Source organism: Auxenochlorella protothecoides, assembly GCF_000733215.1.
Source record: "Auxenochlorella protothecoides strain 0710 unplaced genomic scaffold scaffold4, whole genome shotgun sequence".
In the NCBI taxonomy this organism is placed as follows: domain Eukaryota; kingdom Viridiplantae; phylum Chlorophyta; class Trebouxiophyceae; order Chlorellales; family Chlorellaceae; genus Auxenochlorella; species Auxenochlorella protothecoides.
In genome coordinates this window covers 125,159-150,407 of record NW_011934477.1, presented here as the reverse complement: position 1 = coordinate 150,407, position 25,249 = coordinate 125,159, and the positions used below count along the sequence as shown (strand labels likewise).

At 60.1% G+C, this 25,249-nt stretch overlaps 6 protein-coding genes across 6 annotated transcripts in view; 3 read left to right on the top strand and 3 right to left on the bottom strand.

Moving 5' to 3' along the window:
• Nucleotides 1-1,854: 1,854 nt before the first annotated feature.
• On the bottom strand, nt 1,855-2,702 carry F751_3720 (hypothetical protein; the record flags this gene model as incomplete). The annotated part of the gene is made up of 2 exons (XM_011403850.1): nt 1,855-2,258; nt 2,477-2,702. 2 exons carry the CDS (start codon nt 2,700-2,702, stop codon nt 1,855-1,857), a joined length of 630 nt encoding a protein of 209 aa, XP_011402152.1.
• A 1,082-nt stretch (nt 2,703-3,784) lies between these two features.
• On the top strand, nt 3,785-11,566 carry F751_3719 (DNA damage-binding protein 1a; the record flags this gene model as incomplete). The annotated part of the gene is made up of 27 exons (XM_011403849.1): nt 3,785-3,903; nt 4,000-4,048; nt 4,171-4,306; nt 4,486-4,616; nt 4,781-4,969; nt 5,236-5,394; nt 5,516-5,616; nt 5,882-5,998; nt 6,223-6,471; nt 6,771-6,864; nt 7,129-7,281; nt 7,461-7,581; nt 7,806-7,932; nt 8,077-8,151; nt 8,334-8,408; nt 8,520-8,619; nt 8,777-8,875; nt 9,013-9,121; nt 9,299-9,486; nt 9,612-9,763; nt 9,937-10,043; nt 10,157-10,285; nt 10,487-10,566; nt 10,720-10,798; nt 10,955-11,058; nt 11,164-11,303; nt 11,470-11,566. 27 exons carry the CDS (start codon nt 3,785-3,787, stop codon nt 11,564-11,566), a joined length of 3,279 nt encoding a protein of 1,092 aa, XP_011402151.1.
• Nucleotides 11,567-11,784: 218 nt separating this feature from the next.
• F751_3718 (hypothetical protein) lies at nt 11,785-14,717 on the bottom strand (the record flags this gene model as incomplete). The annotated part of the gene is made up of 8 exons (XM_011403848.1): nt 11,785-12,014; nt 12,756-12,774; nt 13,046-13,202; nt 13,354-13,522; nt 13,663-13,798; nt 14,092-14,165; nt 14,309-14,495; nt 14,613-14,717. The coding sequence occupies 8 exons, from the start codon at nt 14,715-14,717 to the stop codon at nt 11,785-11,787; spliced, it is 1,077 nt and encodes a 358-aa protein (XP_011402150.1).
• Nucleotides 14,718-17,303: 2,586 nt separating this feature from the next.
• Nucleotides 17,304-18,156, top strand: F751_3717 (hypothetical protein; the record flags this gene model as incomplete). The annotated part of the gene is made up of 2 exons (XM_011403847.1): nt 17,304-17,469; nt 17,585-18,156. 2 exons carry the CDS (start codon nt 17,304-17,306, stop codon nt 18,154-18,156), a joined length of 738 nt encoding a protein of 245 aa, XP_011402149.1.
• Nucleotides 18,157-19,954: 1,798 nt separating this feature from the next.
• On the bottom strand, nt 19,955-22,170 carry F751_3716 (Histone deacetylase 1; the record flags this gene model as incomplete). Its single annotated transcript, XM_011403846.1, has 6 exons — nt 19,955-20,463; nt 20,735-20,946; nt 21,074-21,314; nt 21,599-21,791; nt 21,921-22,033; nt 22,131-22,170. The coding sequence occupies 6 exons, from the start codon at nt 22,168-22,170 to the stop codon at nt 19,955-19,957; spliced, it is 1,308 nt and encodes a 435-aa protein (XP_011402148.1).
• Nucleotides 22,171-22,991: 821 nt separating this feature from the next.
• Nucleotides 22,992-25,249, top strand: part of F751_3715 (hypothetical protein) — a gene marked incomplete at both ends in the record, with an annotated part of 13,328 nt that continues 11,070 nt past the window's right edge. The window contains 3 exons of the mRNA XM_011403845.1: nt 22,992-23,226; nt 24,272-24,369; nt 24,847-24,944. Coding sequence (XP_011402147.1) covers nt 22,992-23,226; nt 24,272-24,369; nt 24,847-24,944 — 431 coding nt within the window. The remainder of the gene's footprint in view (nt 23,227-24,271; nt 24,370-24,846; nt 24,945-25,249) is intronic.

Here is a 25,249-nt window from a genome sequence, read left to right as displayed (position 1 = left end):
GAGGGGGAGAGCGGATGTCGGTGGAGCAACGTCCACTTGCACACACTTGAGACATCCAAAAGGAGCCGCTTCACCACGAGACTGCATCCAGCTCACCCGAATGTTCGATGTGGGGACTGATCCTCTTCTTGACAATGTCTTCCGTGCTCCGCTCCCCCTTGCCATATGTATTTGTTGCGTGGCGCCCATCACTTCCCTCGCAGATTGGAAGAGGCTGCATTGAGGAGCAGGGCAGCAGTCAAGACATAAAGTTTGGAGTCGTCGACCAGACCAAGCATGCTGACAATGGACACCACCGCACATAGCAAATTTCAGCCTCTTGCTCACATGGATATCCTGGCCTTTCGACTTCTGTAGCGAGTCCTTCTCAGGCTTGGCAATTGGCAAAGGGTATGCAGATGCATCGTCGCCTGTTGTGACAATTCGGTGGGCGGGGTGCAGGCCCAGGGGACTGACAGGCTCCATCGGTGGCCCGACCTCCATCCGTCGTGGAACCACACCTGTTCATGAAATGGGATGAGCGGTTCAAACAACATTGCCAGTGCTGCTGCAAGATCAGATATAAAACCTTCACAAGTCACTATCCTGCCGAGTAGCACCATGTCAGACTCACCATCATTCTCCTGCACAAGGAGGCTGCTCATAGGCTGGCCAGGAAAGGCCCTGCCTGCACTCATGTGCTGCCCCGTCCCATCAATAGAAGAATACCCGACATCAACATCATAGGGATTTGGGAAGATGGACTCCTGCAGACGATTCAGAGGAGACTGGCTGGACGCTGCTAGCTGGGAATTTGCTCAAAGTACGTGGCACTGCTCATTGCTGCTGATGTTCCGACCGCTTCCCTCTAAGTCCCCCAACCACCCACGCATGCACAAACAGGAGAATGCCTCACCATCAATGCACTGCTGAGGGAGCTGGAAGTCTGAGCAACAACAACGTCTTGACCTCCAGGCTGTGCATCCCACTGCCGGAATGCGTCGCGATGGGGCATGTAAACCTGGAAGCAAGCCACCAGGGAAAGAATTGTGAGGTTGTGTGAGCGTTTAGAAGCATTAAATTGCACATGTGGTCTTCCAGAAGCTATGCACCCATCAGGCACAAACAGAGCACCTTGGAACCGGTGTGGACTCACCCTCGACTGTTCATCTCCGAGGAGGAAACGCTCATGATGGTGTGCCAGGACATTGAATGAATTGTGCACGGCAGTGTCACAAATACTGCACAGGAAGGCATCATCATTCCTGCAGTACACCGTGGCCGTGCGGACGCCACACAGCTTGCATGATAGCTCTGAGGCCATCTACGATATGGAATTCCCAAGTCTCGTGGGGTGCGGCGCGTGAGCGTCTCCCGTTTCCTGAACGAGCGATGCTGTCGATGCCCGTCGTACCGGTGCCTGCCTTGTCCGGGAGGAATGACGCAAGGCGACATGTCACCACAGGAGGCGAGTGAAGTACACAAGTATGCATTAGATCTCTCATCTGCGCGACTCACCGTGCTTTCGACCGACTACCAGCTGATGGACTGTGCCCTCGCCCCAGGCGTGCCCGCTCTTCGCCAGAGGTCGCAAGTATCCCCGGCAGACTCCCCACTCGGTCGCGTCCAGCGTCTAATGTTGATCCCGGCACGTAGGGCAGCTTTTACCAGCTTACCGAGGTTGCGCGTGCTTCTTCAAGTATGTACTAGGGGACATGGAATCGACAAGGAATCCGTGCTTTCCCGCCATCAACACAGTACGACAGACAGGGAGGGCGGATGTGAGAGTTCCCAGCACCTTGAGATGAATGAAAAACCGCAGGACTGATACACTGGGGTGTCAGATTCAGGTGGCGCCCAAGTACATTTCTCACATCACGTCACCCTACAGGCCTGTTTCCGACCCGCGGCCCTTGCTGCATCACGGGTGCCCGGCGGCACCTGCGCAGCGATCAAGCCGTCCTCATCGAAGACGTACTCGCCATGCCAGGGACTGTTGGCGAAGTTGGCGTCATACTGGCCCGTGCTCCGGAACTCTCTGAGATCGGCCGCAGACCCGGTCGAGGCTGGGGCATCAGGGGCGCTGGCAGGCTCCCTGCCACGGGCCTCTGCCAGCGTGGCAGCGGCACCGTCCCCACCATGCACAGTCAGCGTGGCCTGACTCTGCAAGCTCTGGATGGAGGACACCCGAGAGTCCAGGGCGCTGTGAATGGAGGACGCGCGCGAGGCGGCTGCACCGGCCTGTACGATTCCGTGGAACAGCTCCGTGACTCCTTGCCCTGCGCGGCGAAGGGCGCTTCGGCCAAGCTTTAGATTCTTGCCAGGCTTGGACAATCACATGCCAAAAGCACGGCAGCAAATAGGATTGAAAGGAACACGGCCTATAAGAGAATACAGCAGCCACACCCCTCACAACGTCTCTCCATCCTCCCTTTCCGCTCCATGCAGCTCAGAAACATACCGGAGCCTCAAAGACCAGAGACACCGCACACCACACCTGTTTTCGCAGACACAACATAGAGGGATGCCCCCGTCATCTTGCAGTAGGCATCCACCTCCACGAAGTCGAGGGCAGCGGGAGACACCCCGGCCACCACCCTGGGGTCGGGTGTCTGTCCATCGGAGTGGAGGTCGCCGCGCGTCTCGGGCACCACGCCGTCCACCTCATCTTCAAAGCGCACCGTAGGGGCCTGTGAGGTAGCTTCCTGGAAGCCACTGCGCATGCGCTCGCTGTCCCCCCCCGCGTGGGTGGAGACTCGAGGCACATTGCCTTGAGCGTCCGCACCCTTTCCCTCGCTGGGCTTTGCAGCCTCGGGAGAAGGGCGGGGCGGCGCGAAATCTGTGACCAGATCTGCCTTACTGCAAGCCACAAAGATCAGGATGCCTGGCTGCTCCTGTTTCGCGGCGTGCACCTGCAGGCATGGGGTAGCACATTGGAGTGCCATGCAACAGGCCAGTTCTTTGTTCTGCAAGTGTGCAGAGTCCACTGGTAATCATGACCCGTCACAGGTGTACAGTCGGGCATACTGATGCATTGTCTACCACGTCATCCCAACCAACTCACCCAGAGTTTGAGCTTCTCCCAGCTGGGCCTGCTGGTCAAGTCGCACACTGCGACTGCAACGTCCGCACCCTGGATGAATCGCTTGCTGACATTCTGAAATGCAGGCGATCCGGATGTGTCCCAGGCCCCAATCGACACTGAATGGCCGTTAGGCAGCTGGTATCGCCGTGCGGCGAAGGCAGCACCATAAGTCGGTCGCAGGGTAGACCTCCACTCCTTGGCCACGTATGTCTGCAGCAGACAGCTCTTCCCTGGACGCACATTGTGAGCAGAGCAGATATTTGCATCATACGATGCTCGCTTACCAGCTCTACCGACCGGAACGGAGTACCGAATGCCACACTCACCCGAGGACTGTGCTCCCAGCAGCACCACCTTCAGGTCGAAATTCGCCATGCCTACCGAGGTTGACTCCTCGATAAAACAATCATCTCATCAGCGTTCTAGATATCCTCCTCAATATCCATAACCCTCGGGTTCGAGAGCCTAGTATAGATGCCATTGGCCGGCAGAGCGGGACGGATGGGAGCCGAGACTCCTGCTGATCTCATCATCAGGCGCGAGCTACTCCAGCTGCAGCGCCCGTGACATGCATGCACAGATCCGTAGCGCACCCCTGCAAGAGCCATTGATGGTGGGTTCATGCAAATCTCTACACACACGGTGCTGAGAGGACATCGGCGGCTCGACAGGCCGGCGAAGTGATCGCCCTGGTTGCCCTGTACCTAGGACCGCGCTTCGATGTCCCTTCCAGAAGATCATCGATACAATTATGTGGTCACAGCACAGAAACCAAGCAGCGTTCGTCACTCCGTGGTTGGGTGTTTTACTGCACCGGGGGCTGTGAACCTGATCGTCTCGTGAGTGGTGGGGCGACAGCGAGCTCCTGGGACATCAAGGATGGCCGGCTCTACTGTGCGATGCCTTAAGAGTATCACGCATTCCCCCTTGCGCAGGAAGTGCACGAGACTGGAGATCAGTGTGATCACAGCAGATGGACTGCAGGTGCGTCTGGTGCTGGAGGTTGAGCACTCCATGGCTCGAGGGATGGGCGTGCATGCCGCGCGAGGAACTCAAGACTGTGCATGTCTATGCCAAGCGCAACTATCCCGCCCCTCACAATGCAGGGCGTCATGGATGTCCCCATCTACGGGCGCATCTCAGCGCTGCGCCTCTTTGCTGTGGCGGGTGAGGAGACGGAGCGCCTCTTCCTCCTCACAGAGAAGAATCGCTTTGCGATCCTGAAGTGTGACCCCGCCACAGGTGCGCTGATTGCAGCAGCGACTCACGATCCTCCGTGAGAGGCTGTCGTGCCAGGCCGTGGTCGTGCCATGACGGCTGCATGGAGGACCGGGGGCGCTGGCCAGGTCGGCCTGCTGGCTGCTGCTCGACTCCATGGCACTCTCAATCCTGCCTCCAAACCCGCGTGTGCCTTCCCGCAGGCGAGCTGCAGACCTGCGCCAATGGCGACGCCTCGGACCGCATCGGTCGCCCGGTCCAGTCGGGACAGATGTGCATCGTCAGCCCCAAGCGGGACGCCATTGTCCTGCACCTGTATGATGGTCACCTCAAGGTAGCTGATAAAGGCATCCTCTGGGCTGCAAAAGGGGGAGACTGGGATGCCTCTGCCAAGGGGCCCTCCGGGTGGCACCAGACTGTGTTGTGCTGGTCCCTCCCACAGCTTCCACTTTACCCAATGCCACCCACCCCCTTCCCAACTTCCTTCTGCCTTTGCAGATCATCCCGGTGAGCCCCAGCGGGGTCCTTTCCGAGGCTTACAATGTCAGGATCGACGAGCTGAACCTGGTTGACCTTGTGTTCCTGGACGCAGAGGACTTCGAGGGTCTGCCCACCATCGCGGTGTTGTATGACGATGGAGGAGGCCACCGCCATGCCAAGACGTACTCCCTCTCCCTCCCCAGCAGGGTGGGTGGGAGGGGCATGGGGCACTACCTTGTGTTGTCAAGGGTGTGACTGGATGCAGAGGCCCAGCTTTGCACCAAACGAGGTTGTTATGGCCTTGTCAGTCAAGGTCCTGTGGCCCTCGTCAGACTGTTGGTCCCTGTGCTGGGCCCAGGGGCCACCTTTCGTCACGATCGTAGATCTGCCACCCCTCGCTGTGCAGGCCTGACGCTCACAGGGCACATGCCGAGCGCTCTTACCCTGTCCCCTTCCGTTCGAACATCTTGCAGGAACTGCTGCAGTTCCGCTGGGCGCAGGAGAACCTGGATGCCGTGGCGAACCTGCTCATCCCCATCCCCGGCACCGACGGCGTCGTGGTGGTCGGCCAGAGCACCGTCTGCTTCCTGGCGCACAACGCGGTGGTGTCAGCCTCCATTCCCTCCACCATCGTCAAGGCGAGGCTCGCTTGGGGATGATGTTTTGGCTGCCACTTGCCGTGCCCCTCACCCACGCACAGATGGCATGTATGAGAATGTCACCTCCTTTCCCCCTCCCCTTGACGTGTCCCAGGCTTATGGTGCCGTCGACCGAGAAGGGACCAGGTTCCTGCTGGGCGACTTCAGGGGCGAGCTGCTGCTCCTGGTCCTGGAGCGGAATGGGCCGTCCAAGAGGTGCGTGCTGTCGTGGCTAGGGCCCTTGCTGTGCCGCGCCGGTGACGTGTTCAGCCAGCATGTGGCACTCGCTGGATCGTTCTGAGTGGTGTAAGGACAGGGCTGCCCTGCTGCTGTCCACTGAGCTTGTTAAGTTGTTGGTGGAAGCTCCCGGCCCAGGGTCATGGCTGGGGCAGCACTGCGCCTGCACAGTGCCCCCTACAGCCACTTCCTTTCACTGTCGAGCATGCGTTGACCGTGGCCCTGCCCCCGCTCGCACCGGCAGCGTCACTGGACTCCACATTGAGCGGCTCGGCCGCACCTCCCAGCCCAGCACCATCTCCTACCTGGATGCCGGCGTCGTGTACATCGGCAGCGCATGCGGCGACTCCCAGCTCATCCGGTGGGTGGCGACGTGTGTGTGGCATGATGGACTGCACACTATGTGGTGTGGAGGGGAGCGAGGCCTTGCGTGAAGCGTGGCCGTCGAGACGGGGGCCCCAGGGGCGGGCGGAGGTCTGTTAGTCTTCCCCTATCACCTATTTCCCCTGCAGCTGCCTGAAGCCTGCTCCCCAAAGTCCCACAAGTCTCTAAATTCCCCGAGCCTGCCCCCCCTTCCCAAACCAGGTTGCATGCCCACCCGCCAGACCCCAGCCAGCCGGACAGCTTCCTGGAGGTTCTGGACACCACCACCAACCTGGGCCCCATCGTTGACTTCTGCGTGGTGGACCTTGACCGCCAGGGCCAGGGGCAGGTGGTCACCTGTTCCGGCGGCGCGGGGGATGGGTCGCTGCGCATTGTGCGCAGTGGCATCGGGGTGCTGCCCCAGGCCACCGTGGAGTTGCCGTCCCTCAAGGGCGTCTGGAACCTGCGCAGGTGGGGGTGCTGGTGGCGGCGTGGGGTGCGAGAGAGGGTCCGGGGGGGCGATGGAGTGATGAGGGCTGACATCACGTGATGGGTGGGGAGGGTGGAGGGTCGGGCATGTGGGTTGGGCCTGTGAGACGCTCCTAGGAAGGATACGATTACAAGCAGCAGGGTCCACAAAGGGCCACTGGGTGGTCCAGGGCAGCGGCTTTCCCACTGCCCACCTGTCATTTCACTGCTGGTGGCACTCCACATGGGGACTTGCAGCGACCCATGCGATGATCATCATGACCCTTTCCCACCCCCCCCAGGAGCTTTGAGGATGAGCACGATGCGTTCCTGGTGCTGGGATTTGTGGAAAGCACGAGCGTGCTGGGAATGAATGCAGCCGAGGAGATTGAGGAGGTTGGGGTGCCGGGCTTTGACGACCGGGCACAGGCGAGGCAGGAGAGAAACGGGCTTCTTTGGTCATGAGGGAGTGGCGTGGCTGAAAGCGTTGGGGAGCTGGGCTTGAGACCGGACGCAGCGGTCAAACGCTTGTTGCAAGCTCAGATGTGCCGGTGACAGGAATGAGGAGGGAGGACAATGCAACCTTTCACCAGGCACCGCGGGGGTGCAGCATGCTGTATGCTCCAAAGCAAGCTGGTCCCCCTTCTTCACATGCCGTAGACGCTGTGGTCCAGCAACCTGCTCGGCAGCCTGGTGGTCCAGGTGACGCCCGCTGCTGTGAATGTGGCAGACACCCAGACGCTGCAGCGTGTCAGTCAGTGGACCCCGCCTGAGGGCAGCCACATCATCATGGCCGCTGCTAATGCAACCCAGGTGCGGGACCAGCGGGCCTTGGCATGCATGGGGCGCGGGCCCCATGCAGCGCTGGCACTGTGAGGTAGAATGCCTCCTTGTCGCTGCGAGGGCTGTGTTGGGCCCTGGTGCTGAGCCAGACAAGCGTGAAAGTGACAACATGAATCAACGCCCACTTCCTCTCATCCCTGCAAACCCAGATGGCTGTGGTGACGGGGGTTGGCAGAGTGGTGTTGCTGGAGCTCAAGGGCTCTGCCTTGGAGGAGGCAGGCCAGCTGGCACTGGACTCTGAGATTGCCTGCATCGACCTCTCTCCCCTCAGTACGTGCCTGGTTGTTCACGATGTGCCTGGCTCACCTCGACACCCTGCCGTGCCCACATGCATGGCATGGTGGCATTTGTGTGGCAGCGCAGCCGTGTGCGTGGACTCTCCTCTTGGGCTGCACAGTGCTGATTGTGCATGCATATCTCTGTCCAGGATGTGCGTTTCATGTTGCTCCAGCCCAGATTGCCCACTTCCTCGCCGTCCCCTCTTGCCCCCGCAGAAGCCGGGGCCACGGCGTCGGACTGGCTGGTCCTCGGTACGTGGAGCATGCATGTGCTCCTGTACTCGCTCCCGGGGCTGCAGCTCGCGACGGACGAGGCCTTGGGAGGGGAGGTCATTCCAAGGAGGTACTTTGCAGCCGGTGCCGCCTGCCTGTGTCTGACTTGTGGTCATGCAGTCTTGCTGGAATGGTACGCTTGCCCATGTCATAATGAACCTATGGGCGCCAGTGCAAGACAAGGCTCTGACCCTTTGTCTCCCCCTCCCTACAGCATCCTGCTGTCTCAGTTTGAGGACTCTGCATATGTGTTCTGCGGCCTGGGCGACGGCCACCTGGTCAACTACCGGTGCGATGGAGGTGCTAGGGTGCCCGGGATGAGAAGCTCAGCTCCTTTGACGCTGTTCCCACCTGACTCTAGTCATTTTGGGGTCGCAAGGGGCTCAGACCATGCTGTTCTGAGACAGGCCGTCGAGGCACCTGCTTTCTGTCGCTCGACAGCCCTGCCTGCCCACATGACTCTTCCCCCAGGCTGCACGGCGACCAGCTCGGCCAGAGAAAGAAGCTGGCACTGGGAACCAAGCCCATGAAGCTACGCGCTCTGAGGTAGGCATCGCGATGCATGCGAATTTTAGGACATTCTTGGTCTTCACTTTCTCACTGCCATGCTGCTTCGAGCACAATGGCCTCAACCCATGCTTTGTGTTGCCCATGTAGGTCACGAGGCGTGCACTACGTTTTCTGTGCATCCGACCGCCCGACCATCATCTATGCCAACAATCAGAAGCTCGTCTACTCCAATCTCAACGAGAGCGAGGTGTGGGAATGTCCACTGGCGCAAGGACTTGAGCAATTCAAGGGACTTGGCGTGCAAGCGCATCAGCCACGGCATTGTGCGGCTGACCACGTCCAGAGCTTGCTCCTGTAGGCTGATGGCCCTGTTGCACATGAGAATCCCTTCTCACCTATTGCAGGTGAACTTCATGGTGTCATTCCATACCGAAGCCATCCCACACTCGCTTGCTCTGGCCAAGGACAACGATCTCACCATTGGCATCATCGATGAGATCCAGGTTGGTTGACTGCAGAAGTGGAGTGTTGCCAGCAGGCCAGCAAGGGCTCCTGGCGCATGCATGTGGCTTGGGATGCACGACCTGTCCGTCCCAGGAGCTTGCAGTCCCACACTGCGCCCCTCCCGGTCCCTGCGCAGAAGCTGCACATCCAGACGGTGCCCCTGGAGGAGCAGCCCCGGCGCATCGCGCACCAACCGGCGACGCGCACGTATGGTGTGATCACCACCCAAGCCACCATGGGCATGGGTGAGTGGCTGTCTTTTTGAGGACGCGGGATTACAGTATGCGGTCCTATGGAGGCAGTTGGTTTGTAGAGGGGGGCATGGACGAAGAGCAGAGCGGACCTGCAGACCATGCTTTGAGGAGGAACACTTTGACACATTTGCATGCCCTCCTCTCATGAGTCGATTCCCGCCCTTGCAGTCGACGCCAAGAGCGATTCGCTGCGCCTGATTGATGACCAGACATTTGAGACCCTGGACCGGTACCAGATGCCCGAGTCCGACATGGCATGCAGCCTGCTCTCCACGACCCTGGGCGAGACAGGTGCAGGCCCCTACTACATCGTGGGCACCGCCACGACCAACCTTGCAGAGCGGGAACCGACCGAGGTATGTGTTGGGGACGGTGTGTGTGCACTGCGTGGGGCGACTGAGGGAATGGCCCATCGCATGTTCACTTGCAGCTGCCCTGCAATAGCACTGCATCCCCTTGCTGGTGCACACATGCAATGCAGGGACGGATCATGGTCTTTGAAGCAGTCGAAGGGAAGCTGCACCTGGTGTACACCCATGAAACGAGAGGTGCTGTGTACGTCCTCCACCCCTTCCTCCACAACGACGAGACGATGCTCGTCGCAGGAATTAACAGCAGGGTGCAGATGTACAGGTGGGTCGGTGCTGTGGCTGTGAACTGTCTCTGGTTATGGGGTGCGTGCTGGGGTTAACGAGGCCCTATTTCTGTGTTGCATATGGCAAGTCGGAATCTAATCTTGCTTCTCTATATGCTCTCAGTGATGACATTGCTCAGCTCCCCCCCACCACCTCACTCCCACATTTCAGATGGGAGGTTTCGGCCATGAGCACCGCCAGCCTCATGCCCCATTGCAGCTATGATGGCAACGTGCTGATCCTGTTCCTGGACTCCAGGAAGGATCTTGTCATCCTCGGTGAGGATTGGGATGGAACACACAAACGAGCAGCCTGAGAAGTGCTTGGCCCACTCTGCAAGGATCAAAGATCCACCCCTCACATCCCCCACTCCATCCTTCTCAATACCCAGGTGACCTGATGAAGTCGATGCAGGTGCTGCAGTACAGTAGCGAGGAGGGGAAGCTGTTGCTGCGTGCGCGAGACTTTAGACCCATGTGGATGACGGCAGTGAAGGCCATGGATGATGACACGTACATTGGTGAGTCATGTAATGGGCGAGTCGAGGCGGCTGCTTGGTCAGAATCTCTTCTTCTTGGTACATCCACGTGGAGACGTGGAAATTTAGACCACAGAGGAATCTTAAAACAGGCTACCTTGTGTGGGACTGCATCGGTGAGCTTGGAAACCGAATGTATATCGTTCTGGAGCTCAGGCGTAATCTCCACACCTCTTTGTGAAGGCGGCGAGAACTCCTGCAACATATTCGTTGTGCACAAGGGTGACGACGCTGCACCTGATGAGGAGCGAACGAGGCTTGAGGTAGGAGTGGTGTACGTTGCTGCAACGTTCCTGGGTGTGCAAGCTGCTGCTGGAATCCAACCTTGTCTGGACCCGCAGGCAAGCGGACACGATTTTCCTGTGTTGCTTCTGATCACCTCTCTCCTGCCCTTCTTCTTCACTTGTCATGCACAGGTTATTGGCCAGTACCACGTTGGCGAATTCATCAATCGCTTCCAGAAAGGATCACTGGTGATGAAACTACCCGATTCAGGTGTGCAAACGCTTCAATACCATTTAATTGAGGGAGTGCGGACTGCTCGCGTCACGGTCCAGTCACTCCCAGTCTTCCGTAGGAACATGAGCCAAGCTCAAGGTAATCTCCTTGACCCGCCTTTTTCAATATCCGTATCACCTCTTCCAAGTACAGAACTCTCGCAAGCCCCGCTCATGCTATTTGGAACAATCAATGGAGTCATTGGCCTCATTGCATCGCTCTCACAAGACCAATTCCAGTTCTTGGAGCGGCTTCAGGTGCGATGGCATTGCGAGGTTGACAAGGTATTCCTGCAATGGTGTTGGGGGCCAGGATATCCAGGGTGTTCTTTACGCCACCAGCCCACCAATGCTCGCATGCAGGCTGCAATGCTCAAGGTCGTGAAAGGAGTCGGAGGGTTGGACCATGGAGCATGGCGCTCATTCGTCAACACGCACACCCAGCCCACACCCGCCTGTGGTTTTGTCGACGGCGATTTGGTTGAGCAGTTCCTGGATCTAAGGTAGGAGTAATGACCAACTTTATCAGGAATTGTAAGTGGGGGACTGTGATGCCCAAGGGCAGCTCTTGCCCTGAATTATCCTGTACCGTTCTACCCATGCAGTACTCCATTGTCTTTCTCGCACAGAGGACACTCTTGGATCATCATCCCCTCCCTCTAATTGCAGTCGCGGGGATCAGGAGATCGTATGCAGTCATCTTGGAGGATCTGCATCGCTCGAGCAGGTCCAGCACCTTGTCGAGGACCTGTCCAGATTGCACTGACTTGGTGATTTCCCACTCTGTCCAATGCCAAACTTGGTGATGTGCTGTAAATTCAAGATAATTATCAGTCGAATCTCTGCACAAGTGCTCCAAGGTGCCCAAGGGTGTATTTCTGTGAGTCTGAGGAGGTTGCATAGACAGGGTGGAAAGGCATGCCACAGCTGTAGGTCAGCTCTCCAAGCATCACACCTAGACACCGGTCACCCCCTCAAGCATGCTCAAGGCTCAGCCTCCAATGACTGCAGGAGGGCGGTCAGGTTCTGTTCATTCTCCTGCATGAGGGCTCCGGTGCCAGAGTAGAAGCGCAGGGCCAGCCGGATGGACTGGATGGGGCGCCGCAACCCTGGGTCGCTGAGGATCTCCTCGGCGTGCTGGCGCAGGGAGCTGTCATCCATCACCACAAAACCGAGCAGGATGGAGGCGTACATCACAATCAAGTCCTTGGCACCTACAAGGAGGGGAGAGAGGAGAAAGTGGTGCTCTGGTGAGTGCCTTCAGGATGCAGAGAGCTGATAGCTTTTGAGCCTGCCACAGTTTGCTTCTTTTGTCCCAATGCAGACACATGAGTCTAATCTTGCGGAGTATTTGTGAGGGGCACATGCATACAGACACCAAAGTTATCAGGGCATGCTCAGCTTGCCTTCCCGAAAATGGGTCGATGCAGTAATGCGACTGACCTGGTGCAGAGGAGGTGAACTCGGGCGCAGGCGCGCAGCTGATCTCGACAGGAGCAGCTGGCTCGCTTGCCGTGGACCTGTGGGCGTGTGTGCATGTGTGTGTCTTAAGAACCAAACAGGGCACCCTCAAATCCGACATGTTGTGCCTAGGTACAGTGCATGCGACTCTACACCCTCCCACCCGTGCAGTCGCTTCAGGAGCTCCAGAACACATTGAAGCACGCCGGAGTGGGCATGTGCAGCATGTATGTCCTCGCTGCTCGCGCAGGCCCGGAGTTGGGCACGAAAATCAGGGCCATGCTCGGCGATATTAACCAACAGTCCCAGGCAGCCACAGAGCTCGTCCAGCCACGTCTCCAGATCCCAATTGTCCTTGGCAAGCCCTGGTGAGAAGTGCATTGGACATCGTCTCGCTGTTTGAATCTTGCAGATGGCATTTGCATGAGATACTCTTCCTGCCTCTGAACTTCAACCGTGTCTCTGCCAACAAACCACCAGTACGGCATGCTCACCTTCATCCAGGCCACCATCCTGAACCACAAGGGTGATCAGGTCGAGGACTGTGCCGACTGCCCCACAACCGAGCAGTTGCTCACACCCAGCCTGGCTGTTTTGCGACAGGTTCACCAACACAGAGATGGCACACCTCATGCAGTCCTGAAGTGAGCGCGAGCAAGGGAAACTTTGTCATGCTCTCAGACTTCCAATGGACCAGCATGGGACCAGGCATCCGTTTCTCTAAAAAAGCTGCCCTCCAGGTGTTTATTCATCCACTGAGCAGAGGCAGACCAGCATGCCTCACCTTCTTCAGTCCCAGGCGCAATCCTTGGGACGCCAAAGTTGCCACCATCTGCACCAGCCAGGCAAGCAGGGTGCAGCGGCTGGTGACCTGCATGGCGCAGGCCTCCCCCGCGTTTTCCGGGCAGGCAAATGTTGCAGCCTCAAAGAGGACCAGGCTCCTTGGTTGGGAGGGTTTCGGGATCAGTGGAGGTGGGGGGGGGGGGTGGAGGCGCGGCTGCATCCGGGTGCATGCACGCACAGGAACTCTGATTTTCCATCCCTAGCTCGTTCGACCACCCCCTCCTGGACCCCCACACCCCAGCACCTCACCTGTGGAGTGTCCAGAGGCAGCGCACCGTGTCTTCGCTGGGCGAGGTGTCCGTCAGCGCCCCCACGCACAGCAGCATGGTCTGCGCAACGATGCCAAACCCGCCCTGGCACCTGAGCCCCTCCTTCCACGCCAGCGCTGCAGCAGCATCATTCTGGTCCTCCACACGTTCTGAGGTGATTAGGTGGGCCGCAAGGGACGTGGAATAGGTAATTCAAATGCACTTTGTGTGTCCTATGCCGTCACACAGTTCAAGGACAGAGCCCTGCGTGAGCTTTGTCGGCCCCCAGCGCCGCTGCCCACCGTCGCACCTGTCAGGGCCTGCAGGAGCAGGGCCGGCGCATCTCGGCGCAGGCTGCTCGGTAGGCGGCTTGCGGAGGAGTGTGGCGCGGAGGCCAGGCGCTCCAGGCTCACAAGGGCGCCTGGCTCACCGCTGGGTCCCAGGTCCTGTGAGTCGTGGGTTGGGGGTACATTGCAGGGCGTGTGACACTCTGTGGCACTGTACAAGCTGCAAGGGGTCCTGCTCGGGCGGGGCCACCGAGGCATTAAAACACCAGAAACGGTTCCAAGGGCCCTGCCCTTGGACCTGCGCATGCCCCCTGCCCACCACAAGTATGGGCCCAAACACCAAGCCGGCGCTCCCACCAAAAATGGCCTACAAATAGCAAAGTCAGACACACCGCGGACTCCTGCAGGATTCTCGTGAAAAGGGCAAAAGTCCCAGGCCCAGGCGGGCTCACTGCAGCGCAGTAGTGTGCCCAGAAGAGCGCAGCGCAAATCTTCAGGGTCGGGGATGCGGTGAACTGCCAGGTGCCTGGAGCGTGGGGGAGGGTGTTGGAGGACAGAGTGAACAAGGATGCCAGGCACTGACCACAGGCCCGCCGGCGATAGCAAGGGCAGCATCAGGTCACGATTTCCCAGGTGAGCCTGCACAAAAGGAACGCCGGTGCCACAAACCTGCTGTCTCAAGGATCAGGGGCAGCAGCCCATGCTGCTTCATCACTGCCAGTGTTGCGGGACGCGCAGACAGCTCCAGCAAGGACAGCAGGGAGGCGCTCTGGACGCTTGCATCACGGATGCGCAGCCCGTCCAAGGAGTAGAGGGCGTCGTCCAGCCAACGGACTTGCTCACCCAGCTCTTGGGCCTGAGGGGGAGGCAAGGGGTATGGATGGGGAGGGTACTCTCCAGTGATGAGCCGCAGGATGGTAGAGGAGGTCTTGGTACACAGCAGCGCAAGATCGTGAACTCATGACGAGCTCACCTCCATGACTGTGCCAGCAGCTGCAGCTTTGGCATTGCCCAGTGGCGTTGTGAGAGCTGAGGGGCCAGTGTTGCGCTGTCCCTTTCCTGCGCCCAGCACCAGCATGGCGGCCTGCCGTGCAAGGGTTGAGGGAAGGGTGTGTCACAGAGCTTTGCCGTACACATACTTCTGAGCCTCTGCATGCATTCCATTTGCGTTTGACTTGTATGCCTGCATTCTCAGCCTGTCCCCACTTCCGAACACCTGCTTGGTGCTTCGCTTCCCAGGCACAGTCCGGGTCGGCCGTGGGGGATGTATAGCCTTGTTGGGGGCACATTGGAGTCCTTTGGGACTCCGTGAACGAAACACAACCGTTTCCTGGGAGATTTTGCGCTGAAGAAGTCGTTCAGGAGACGCATGACGATCTTCTTCCTGCGGTGGAGACCATGCTGTTCGTCCGGGTGGCAGCGGCCGTGTCAACCTGGCCGGAGACAGAGACACCGCTCCCGCCGCATGCGCGCAGTCTCCAAAGAAATACGGGTCGGAGCTGTCTTCGATACATTCAGCGCTCATCATTGTGCTCAGTGCCCGGGCTTATGTACTCCGGCTTATGTCATGCATGTGCACGGTTGCGACGGGAGCGTCGGGGAGTGCCTCAGAACAGCTCCACACCAGGGTGCATGGACGCGTTCTGCTACCAAGTCAACAAGTCCAAGCTGCATGTATGGCATCAACACATGCGTCGACAAGGATCGCTCGGCTCCTCAGCACGACAGGCCCAGCTCCGGTGTTTTGAAACGCCATGATGTGCCTGCTGTGAAATATCGGTGGGTTTCGGCAGGCAAATCCCTTTCCCATTGCCCCTTCACCATGGCTTCATTCACAACCTTGGCCAACTAAACGTGGTTGCGTCAGTTCAAATTACCCTGCCGTGGTCATGCTCTATTGTGCCGAATACCCCACACCCCAATGGGCAACGTTATTACAAGCCATCAAGTACATCCCTGTTCTAAAGGGTATGGTTGCGTTCGGGTTGTCAGCACATGCATATTGATCCAAATACTGAATACATGAGTCTGTCATGCGGGGTATCGGCTGCCGCAGTGCCCACAGCAGTAGGTGTGCTGGGATGTGCCGGTTTTGCAGAGGGGCACAAAGCAAAAATGAAACTTGGATGATGTGGCGAAGAGCTGCGCTTTACCGCCACACCGCGGACAATGCATGGACTGTCCAAGCCGCTTGGTCTTGGTGTGATTGCCGCATGTGAAGATGATGGGCAGAAACATGGAGGGCGTGGACTGTCCCCGGTAGGCTGAAGCGACGAGATGCCTCCCTTGTCGAGTCTCAAGTTGACGTTAATGTCTGAGGTATTGGTGATTGAAGTACCGACGGTCCTCGAATGTACAAGGAAAGTACCCCGAGCGTTGGCTTTATGCTCATGTTGCTGACGCGCTGGTTAGCTATGCTACCTGCCGGGAAGCTGGGTCGTCAATACGGTTGCCTTCGATTCTTGGAGGCTTCAATGCGAGCCGGACATTTACGCATCATCCCGAGAGCAAGAACATGGGTATTGAGGCGGTGCAGTGCCATTAATAGTACGTATCGGGGTATCGACGTCGGCAATCTTATTCTATACAACGAACTGGAAAGGCAGCTGTTAATTGTAAGGCTGCACCAAAGCTGGCTCAGGCACTTCTCAATGCTTGAATGGAAAGATGTACATAATAATGCTTTCTGACTTTGGGAAGCTATCTAGACATGACTCGTCACCGTTGCCGTCCTCATTGGAGGTGTACACCTCCCTGCAAGCAATAAAGAGCAGTTCAGTTAAGTGGGCAATTAATTGAGGTTCAGGTATGACATGGACCAGTGCTGTGAAGACAGGGCGGTAGGGGCATGCCGTCATAAATCCATAGCATTTCCGTCTGTTTCGTTTCTCCCTGCCTCGGACCCTGACATGCTAGTGAGTGCGCCCATCCCTTACAAAATCATTGCCAAGTTGTGCCAGACCTGTGCACTATCCAAGCTTCCACGTGGTATGCATCATGCCCTTAGATGGGGAGCGGGCATCGTCCTGTGCCCTGGAAGCCATGGCTGTAAGAGAAAGTAGCCGAAACCATCACTGTAAGGGAGGCATCAACAGGGATCATCTTTTGACCGGGGATGCGCTGATTTTCTCAATATGAGTGTACTTGGTGCATACGGCGGCGCTGTTTTGTAAAACAAGTGGTCCACTGTCAACTCAGATGCCCAATCAACACAGGTCACCCTTGCAGAATTCAATGCCACCTCTCACCGATTGGGTAATAATCATCTTGCTGAAAGGGAGACCTTCAAAACTGCTGAAAAAGAATTGGTGTAATGGGCTGGGTGCATCGTCCTTGCAACCCACCCCTCATGCGAGGTCTGTTGATGGGAGGGACACTTTTAAGCTGATCCATTGAGGAGTCAAGTACGAGTTGGAGGTATCTATTGCACTCAAGGTATGTGTTGGTGCTCGTGTGACACTTTCCTTGGCGTGGCGAGTCGAACGCGGTGACCGCGCGCTCGCCCACTTCCTCACCATGTCAGATCAAATCTAGCATCGCAGGTGCCGCACAGAGCCATCGACTGCATGCACAAGCATTTCACAACGGTATGCAATAAAAAGAACTCGGATCCAGACGGGGTGATGCATACATGTGAACCCAGTGGGCCCTGGAACAGCATCGCATGACAGAGGTTGCGGCCCTGTCTGAGGCCAATGGAGAACCTCCCACTCCTGGAAACCTCGATGGGGAGCTCCTCCATGAGAACCTCTGCCGCCACCACATACCCTTCAATAAAGACAAGCTCAAGGTTGCCATTGGCCTCGGCATAGCCTTCATCAACGACCTTGGTAGGGTTGGGACGTCCTCTCTTGGTCCACCAATTTCCATGCTGTCCAGCCTGCCTCCCTTCTCCTCTCCCCTCAATGGGCTGGCACACCAAAATCAACCCTACACTGCCAGCAGGCTTGTTTGATGGGGGCGAGCGGGAGACCTACGAGGCCTGCATCGAAGCCGGCAAACCCCCCTCCTGCCTGGCCTGCATCCAGGCTGCTACTCGCCAGGAGGCCATCCCTCCGCTGCTGGAGGCGGCCCACTGCCTGGTGGAGTTGCTCATCCTGGTGCGAAAGGACCTGAACAAGCTGTATGACCTGCACATGCGCGTGAGCGCGTGCTCGGTCCTGCTGGGCGTCACCGTCTTTGCCGTGGCCACCATCGTTGAGGAGTCCAATTCCTGCGGCACTGCCAGCTGCTTTGTGCTGGAGGGCACGGCACTGGCCTGCTACGTGCTGGCCCTGAACTGTGGCATGCGGCTGGCCTTCATCTACGGCATCAGGAAGATCCAGACCGCGGTGGAGGGCGACATCCTGCGCTCCGGCTGGGAGCGGGAGCTGCATACTCGCACACGCCTGGACCTGAAGCCGGGGCTGAGGCGGTCGCTGCTCAGGTTCTCCCACAACGAGGCGCAGCTGTTCTGGAGGGAGCTCAAGGGCTGGTTCCGGAAAGAGTTTTTGGCACCTGCCAAACCAAAGACGTAGCCACCGGGAGGTGGAGGTACCTTGCGCCACCAGGGGATGAGCGAGCCGCTGTGTGAGCCAGGGAGAAGGTGGTGCCCTACTCATGAATGGCCCAGACCCAGGCACACCGGTACTCACAGCATGTAGGCTGCGTAGCTTTCTCCTGCCATCCTCTGGGCACTCCGGATGCATGACACAATGATGCATGGCTTTGTCAGGTGCCACCCGGCGCAGCTCAATCCGAGCACCCTTTGAAGTATACTCGCCCTCTCGTGCAATCACATTTCCCCCTTTCTACCAGCCTCAAACCTCCAAATAACATGGCCCGCATGTTCAGTAAGCGTGCGCTCCCCGGACAATGAGCTGATTTGGGGGTTGTTGCACCATGAGTATGTTTGATGCACCCCGATGACAGACATGGAGTGTAGACCCTGCAGTCAACCTCACCAGCCTGAGCCTCCACAGCCGCCAGCCTGCTCATGTGCTCGAGGTGCGGGCTGATACACCAGCGCATCCATTGACCAAGACAGCATCTGAGAGCCAGTAGGCATGGCAAAGCAACGAGGGCACCAATGTGCATCAGGTGATGCTGCCAGTCGGCTGCCCCATCCTGGGGCTTCCTCTTCCGAGAAGAGCCCACCCAACCAATTTTCAACTGGATACACCTCATTCATGCTCACTATGCTGGCTGGACAAGAATGGTGGCTTTGCAGGAGTCTCTGATGCATGATAGATTTCTGAACAGATATGGGAGCCGCACGATGAACAGAGCGTGCACCTTCACCAAGGGCAGGGCTGCATACACCAATAGGCAGGATAATCCAGACTTCAGGCTCGCCGCGTCCGTCCACTCCTGGGGCCGGCTCGAGGGGCTACCTGCTGATTAGAACAAAGCGGCGAACTGGAATGTTTGACGATCTGGAGGAGGGGTATGAGCAAGAGGGATGCAGCTGGTACAGGCAGGCGAGCACACCTCTTCTATTGCTTGCTGCCTGGTGGGACCATTCCACGCTTGCTTTGCGTAGGTGTACGTCGTCTTCAAAGTGAATATTGACCTGGTGAGGGTTGCGTGGATGGGCTGGCGGCATGACACGAGCCTGCCTTTGTGGCATTGCCAATGCATGCCCACACCAGACACGCACCAGAACACTAGGAGGAGGCTGAGGGCTTGCTGCAGGTTTGGGTTCTCCACGGCCCCCGAAAGCTTCGTAATGAAGTAGCCACCCCCAGAGAAGATGCAGAGGCCCATGAGGGCGACGCCCTTGCCGGTATTGAGGAAGCTGTGGGCCGTGGGGGATGAGGGTGGGCTTGTAAGGCTACACTCCTGGCCATGCACACCCAAGTTACACGGTGATACGAGTGGGATGGAACATTTTAAAGGTGTACACATATCACCTCATGATCTGGGAGTCGTGGCCGTGGTCGGGTTCCCAGCTGTCCTAGGGCCGGAAGGGTCGTGAATGCGTCACGAGCCGCGTAACGTCGATGGATAAAACAGCAACGAGGACTATTTCGCTAAATGGGTGATTAATTCTTGTATTCGCATGTCGCATGGTGTGCATCGGGGGACTTGCACGCGAGAAATGGACCTCCATAGCAGTCACATGGGGACACAGATGGGACCCTGGTTGCAGGGCAAAAAGAGAAGTGCAACTCACGCTGCTCCTCGCACGTTTGATCGGTGCCAGAGCACATGTACCACCTCAGGCGCCATTGTCGGCAGCGTTATGCAGCGATCGTCCGCAGCAGCTGCCGGGGCGCAGGGCAGGGCTGCGGCGGCCGAGACGAGGGGCAGGGCCATAGCTGCGGCCGTGGCCGCTCAGGCGCCCGGGCCGGCGTACCCCTCCTCCACACACCACAGGAAGTGGCCGCAGTGGGCCTTGGTGTACTCCCCCAGCCGGGCATGCACCACCTCTGGGTCCTCCAGGTCGCAGGCGGGGAGCAGGGCCTCCGGCGGGTGCGCCGACAGCCCCACCCCCGGCGCGGCGGCCAGCGAGCGCATGTGCTCCTGCACACGCCGCCCCAGCCGGTCCAGGTCGGCGCGCTTGTTGAAGTTGACGTTGTACTTGGGCCGGTCCCAGCCCAGCCGGAAGTCGGGCCCAAAGTACTCGAGGTAGGGGTTCTCCGGCAGCGCGTCCTCCACGCTCTGCCCCGTCAGCACCGCCGTCTCCAGCGTCCAGGCCCGCGCCACCGTGGTCTTGATGTACCCGCCCCCGCCCAGCACCAGCATGGGCACGCCGTAGGCCTTGACGTGGGCCACCGCTGCCGCGTGCCCCTGCAGCGACAGGTTCCATGGCCCCAGCCGGTCGCCCTTCACCGAGTCGGCACCTGTGTGTGTGGGAGGGAGAAGGTCCTTCATTGTTCGTACGTTGGCATGTGTGCGACTGTCCGCCCCGTACATCGCATACGCGCACGCATGCGCGTGTTCCTGGCGGCATTCATCGGCCGCAGCCAGCATGTGCCCCAACCCGATGTGCGATGCGCGCGGCGAGGCATCCTCCCCTCCGATGCGCCCACATGACCGCCAGCTTCCCCCCTCTCCGCCCCGCCCCCCCTCCCTAACCTCATCCGGCCACAGCCACCGACCCCTGGGACGCACCGCACTGCAGCACGATGGCACCCGGCTGGAAGCTGCGCATGACGGCGTCCAGGGTGGGCCTGAAGAGGCCCAAGTACTGCTCGTCGTCGATGCCCTCGTCCAGCGGCACGTTTAGCGAGTAGCCCCGGCCCAGCAGCTCCCCCTTGTCCTCCAGCGCGCCCGTGCCGGGGAAGAAGCCCTCCCGCTTCAGGTGGAAGCTCACGGTCATCACCCTGCATGGGGCAAGGGGGGGAGGGGGCAGCTCCAGAGGGGCCCCCCGCAGCACCTGGATGGGGCATGCACCGCACGACCTACGACCCCGCCAGCCCCTCCCTCCCACAAGGAGCCCCCTTTGCACACCCACTGGGCCCCTTGCCCTGCCTGTCGGTGGTGTAAAAGGCCTCCTCCACGCCGTCGCCGTGGTGGATATCGATGTCCACATACAGCACGCGGGCGTGGGCCTTCAGCAGCTCCAGGATGCCCAGCACGCAGTCGTTCACGTAGCAGAAGCCCGACGCCTCGCCCTTCTTGGCGTGGTGCAGGCCGCCCGCCCAGTTGATGGCAATGTCGGCGTCCCCGTTCACCAGTTTCCTCGCAGCGTCTGAGGGGGAGAGGAGCGCGAGGAGGCGTGTGATCCTGATTCAGCAGGCGTGGCGGACCACGCTGGGCCCTGCACCAGCACCAGCGTTGCATCTGGGGGTGGTAGAGTCAGGTGGCATGCCCACCAGAGTGTACAGACGCGATGCAATTGTGGCAAGCTGTGCCTACGCCCATGTGAAGCCCAGGGTAGAAGGGCAGCAGCACTTGCTCGATCATTCCCATGAGATGCTGCTCTCAAAATCGTGTCAGACCCCCGCCCAGAGGCCGGTGCTCGCTCTCATTCACCTATGGAGGCCCCAGCATAGAGCCTGCAGAAGTCAAAGAGGCCATGGAAGATGGGGCAATCCAGCTCGATCCCATACTTGAGGAACGCACGAGGGTCGGAGCGCGCCTCCTCGGGGGTCGTGGTCTGCAGCATTCCGACATAGTCGTTGTTGTGAAAGGCAGTCAGCTCGTCGTGCTGGGCTCGACGTGGGCGCTGCGAGGGGGGGGGGGGGGCGGGATCGATGAGTGTGCGGGCGGGGGGCATTCACTTGGGTCAAGTCTCGACACATCTAGAGCCGCTCTTTGCCATCCCTCAGAAGGGTCCAAGGCACTGTAAGCTCACGTAGACATCCATATGCTCGTGAAGACCGTATCCAAGGATGAGATGATGCGTCATGGCAATGCGCTGAGGCTTCATGGGGTGGTCAGCCCCATAGTAGTAGCCTGTGTAATCGCCTGCAGAGGAGTGGGGGCTCTCATGGTGACACTTACGTGTTATTTAGCACAAGAATACATCGTTGCACACCAGCGTCCTACTCCACTTCCGACTCACTGTCGTAGAAGTATGCAATTTTTTCCTTCCCGTTCACCATGGTGGCTAGTTCGCCGGGCGCGAGCCCCAGCGAACGTTGGCTTACGTCATTGTCATTCAGGAAGTGCAGTTATGGAGGTAGAATCTACCCAAACGCGACAGGATGGCGCAGGAAGTCAAGCAAGCTGCTCTCAGAGCTCTCGTCCCTCCAAGGCACTATTCTCCATCGGGTAACACTCGAGGTAGAAACTGCGGAAATCCTGTAAACGGTAGAATGATGGAAAAACGCAAGTAGCGTCACCCGGGACTCTCAACAACTGGCCGTCTTGGCCGGTAAAGAGCAGATTATCATGATTTTGGAGGACCACTGAACCTCTACGAACGCCCAGAGGCCCCTCGACTGGTCGTAAATGAGCGGCGCCGTTTGCCTGGGCTCGCGGGGTCCTGGTCACCCCCAGCCCGGGCACGCGTTCGTATACTCCCCTCCTTCGGCTGATAATTAATTTTAAACCTCATTTTTGAGGTAGGGAGGGGCTAGATCGGCAGACGCGCGTCTATGGCGTCGCAGAGACCTGACCCAGACCGAGGATATCGCCGTCAGGTGAGGGTCGTAGCTTGACATTGGAGAGGCCAGGCACCAATTTAGGGAGCTTTGTTTTCACTGCCTCTCCAAATTTTGCCTTCTGGCGTCCTGCCTGGTGTTCGGCGTCGATCGGTGGCCTGCTTGGCCTCGAACAGGGCTTCACCCCCGCACTCCTAACGCAGCAGGAGCGGAGCACATCTCCTCATGGCAGCCGATTCAGGACTGGAAAGGTAGGTTGCTAGGTATTTGCATTCATCCTGTGCTTGCTTGCCATTCAGCGCCTCCGACACAGGCTGTCCATGCTGCGCACCCTTGCCCACATGCAGAGATTCGCTGCCTTTGGGCCGGAGGGCGAGTTCCTGCGAGAGCGGCGCTCTCCACCTGGCTCTGGAACCCCAGGGTACGACAAGAGGGCTCGCTGGGAGTCCTCCCGTGCCCTTTCGGACCGGCATGCCAAGTTCGATGCCTGGGAGGGCCCCGACTCGCGCGGCTTTCGCAGTCCGCCCACCTACGACAGCAGCCTGTACGAGCGAGGTGAGGTGCAGGTGTTGTGTTACGGAGTGATTGCAGGAGGCAGGGTTGCCAGATGCTCAGGACTGCTGATGCCTTGGATCACGGGTATTGATCGGAGCAGTGTCCTCCAGACTGGTGCGAGTCAGTTGGTGCTGCATGCAGGCAGGGACGCCTAGGCATGATCGGTGCCCGCAACTGTGAGTTTGACCCATGCATGATTGTTGCACAGGCATCTTGCTGTGGTCTTCAGCAAGAACGTTGTGTGACCCTAATTCCACCCCACCCATTCCTTCAGGGCCGTCTTTCTCTTCAGAGTGGCCTCAAGGCCCCTCAGGCGCAAGACCCTCCAGCGCCCCCAGCCTCCACCGCGGCCCGACCAGTCCACGCAGCGCTGATCGCGCCCCGTTGGACCCCGGCGGCACCGGCGCCCCGTTCCGCGGCGGGTGGCAAGCCCGCCGCCGGACGTCGCGCTCCCGCTCCCGTGAGCGCCCCCAGGCCTTCCCCCGCGACGCCGACCGCACACTGACCCATCCTGACCCGCCCCGCCAAGCCAGCTGGGACGGCCACCGCAGCAACGCCGGCGCCGTTGCGCGAGGAGGGCCGGATGCTACCTGGCGGGGCCCGGAGGGTCCGGAGGACACGGGCGCGGGCAGCGGGGCCGGGGCCGGCGCCGGGCGGCCCGCCGGCCGGGCGCTGGAGTCCGCGTGGTCTGGCACCCGGCGCGACAGCCTGGCCTCCAGGGTGTGCAGCACGGGCCACCCCGCGGCCCAGGAGGCGCCTGAGCATCATGCTCCCCAGCCCGGGCACCCCGCGCTGGCGGGACCGCAGAGCCCCCGCGCCGGCGCCACGGGCGAGCCGGCCGCCGCCGCCATGCCCTCGCGCGACGTCGCCTCGCCTCGCGACGTCGCCTCGCCGCCACCCCGCGCAAGCCCTGGCGGCGGGGTCGAGGCCCGGCCCGAGCCCCGCGCCACGCCGAGTGCGACGCCGACGGCGGCCTCGGCGGCGTGCGGCGCCATTGCGCCGCGGCCGTCCCCCCCAGACCCCCACCCCGTTGAGGCGGTTGCAGTGCTTGGCGCCAGCTCCCCGCCCGCGCACGCTAGCTCCGCCTCCCTCCTGGCCCGCATCCAGGACCTGGACGCGGAGCTGGCGGGCGTGGGTGCGCAGGTGGCTGCGGGGCGCGAGGCGGCGGGCGAGGCGCGCGTGCGCGCCGCCGACCTGGCGGCCACCCTGGCTGCGCTGCGGCGGGCGGAGGTGCCCGCCGCCGTGCCGGCCGTCAAGGCCGAGCCGCCGGCGGGCGCGGAGCTCGTGACCAACACGCGCCCCTCAGGACACAAGCCGGCGGACTCGGACTCGGCCACGGCCGTGAGCTCGGGGGCCGAGGGGCCGGGGTCCGCGCCGCGGCCCCATGCCAGTCCGAGACGAGCCACGCAGCGCGACGCCCGCCCGACGGCCGCGGCGGTGCCGCTGCCGTTGGAGCCGCCCGCCGGCGCCGACCCGGCGCGCTGGCGCTCGGCGTTGTTGGGCCTGGGTGCGGCGCTACACGCCCAGGCTGCCGAGTCGGCGGTGGAGAGGGTGCTGCGGCGCGGCGCCGCCTCCGCGCGCGCGGCCTGGGCACGCCACGCCGCGCTCGTGCCGCGCGAGCTCCTGGATGAGGCGGCGGGGGCGCCGCACGGCCTTGCCGTCCTGCAGGACGTGGCGCAGCTGCCCTGCTTTGCGCGCAACGTCGCCGCGTTTGACAGGTGCTGCATGGGAGCTGGGATCTCCTGGGCTCGGGGGGGGGGGGCGGTGTGGAGTGCTGGGGAGAGGGGCGGTTGGCGAGGGGCGTGCCAGCCTGGTCGCTCCTGGGTGGGGATTGGGGCTGGAAGCTGTCCAGGATGGCCACCGTGCAAGAGGGGGGCCCGGGGTATGCATCCTCAGCGCCTGCTCGACCCTGGCATCGTGCCGCGACGCCGTCGCCACGGACCCCGCAGTGCCCTGCCGGTGCCATTTGGGGTTACGTCGAGCTCTTGTCACGGAGTGATGCGAACATGAGCTTCACGGAACC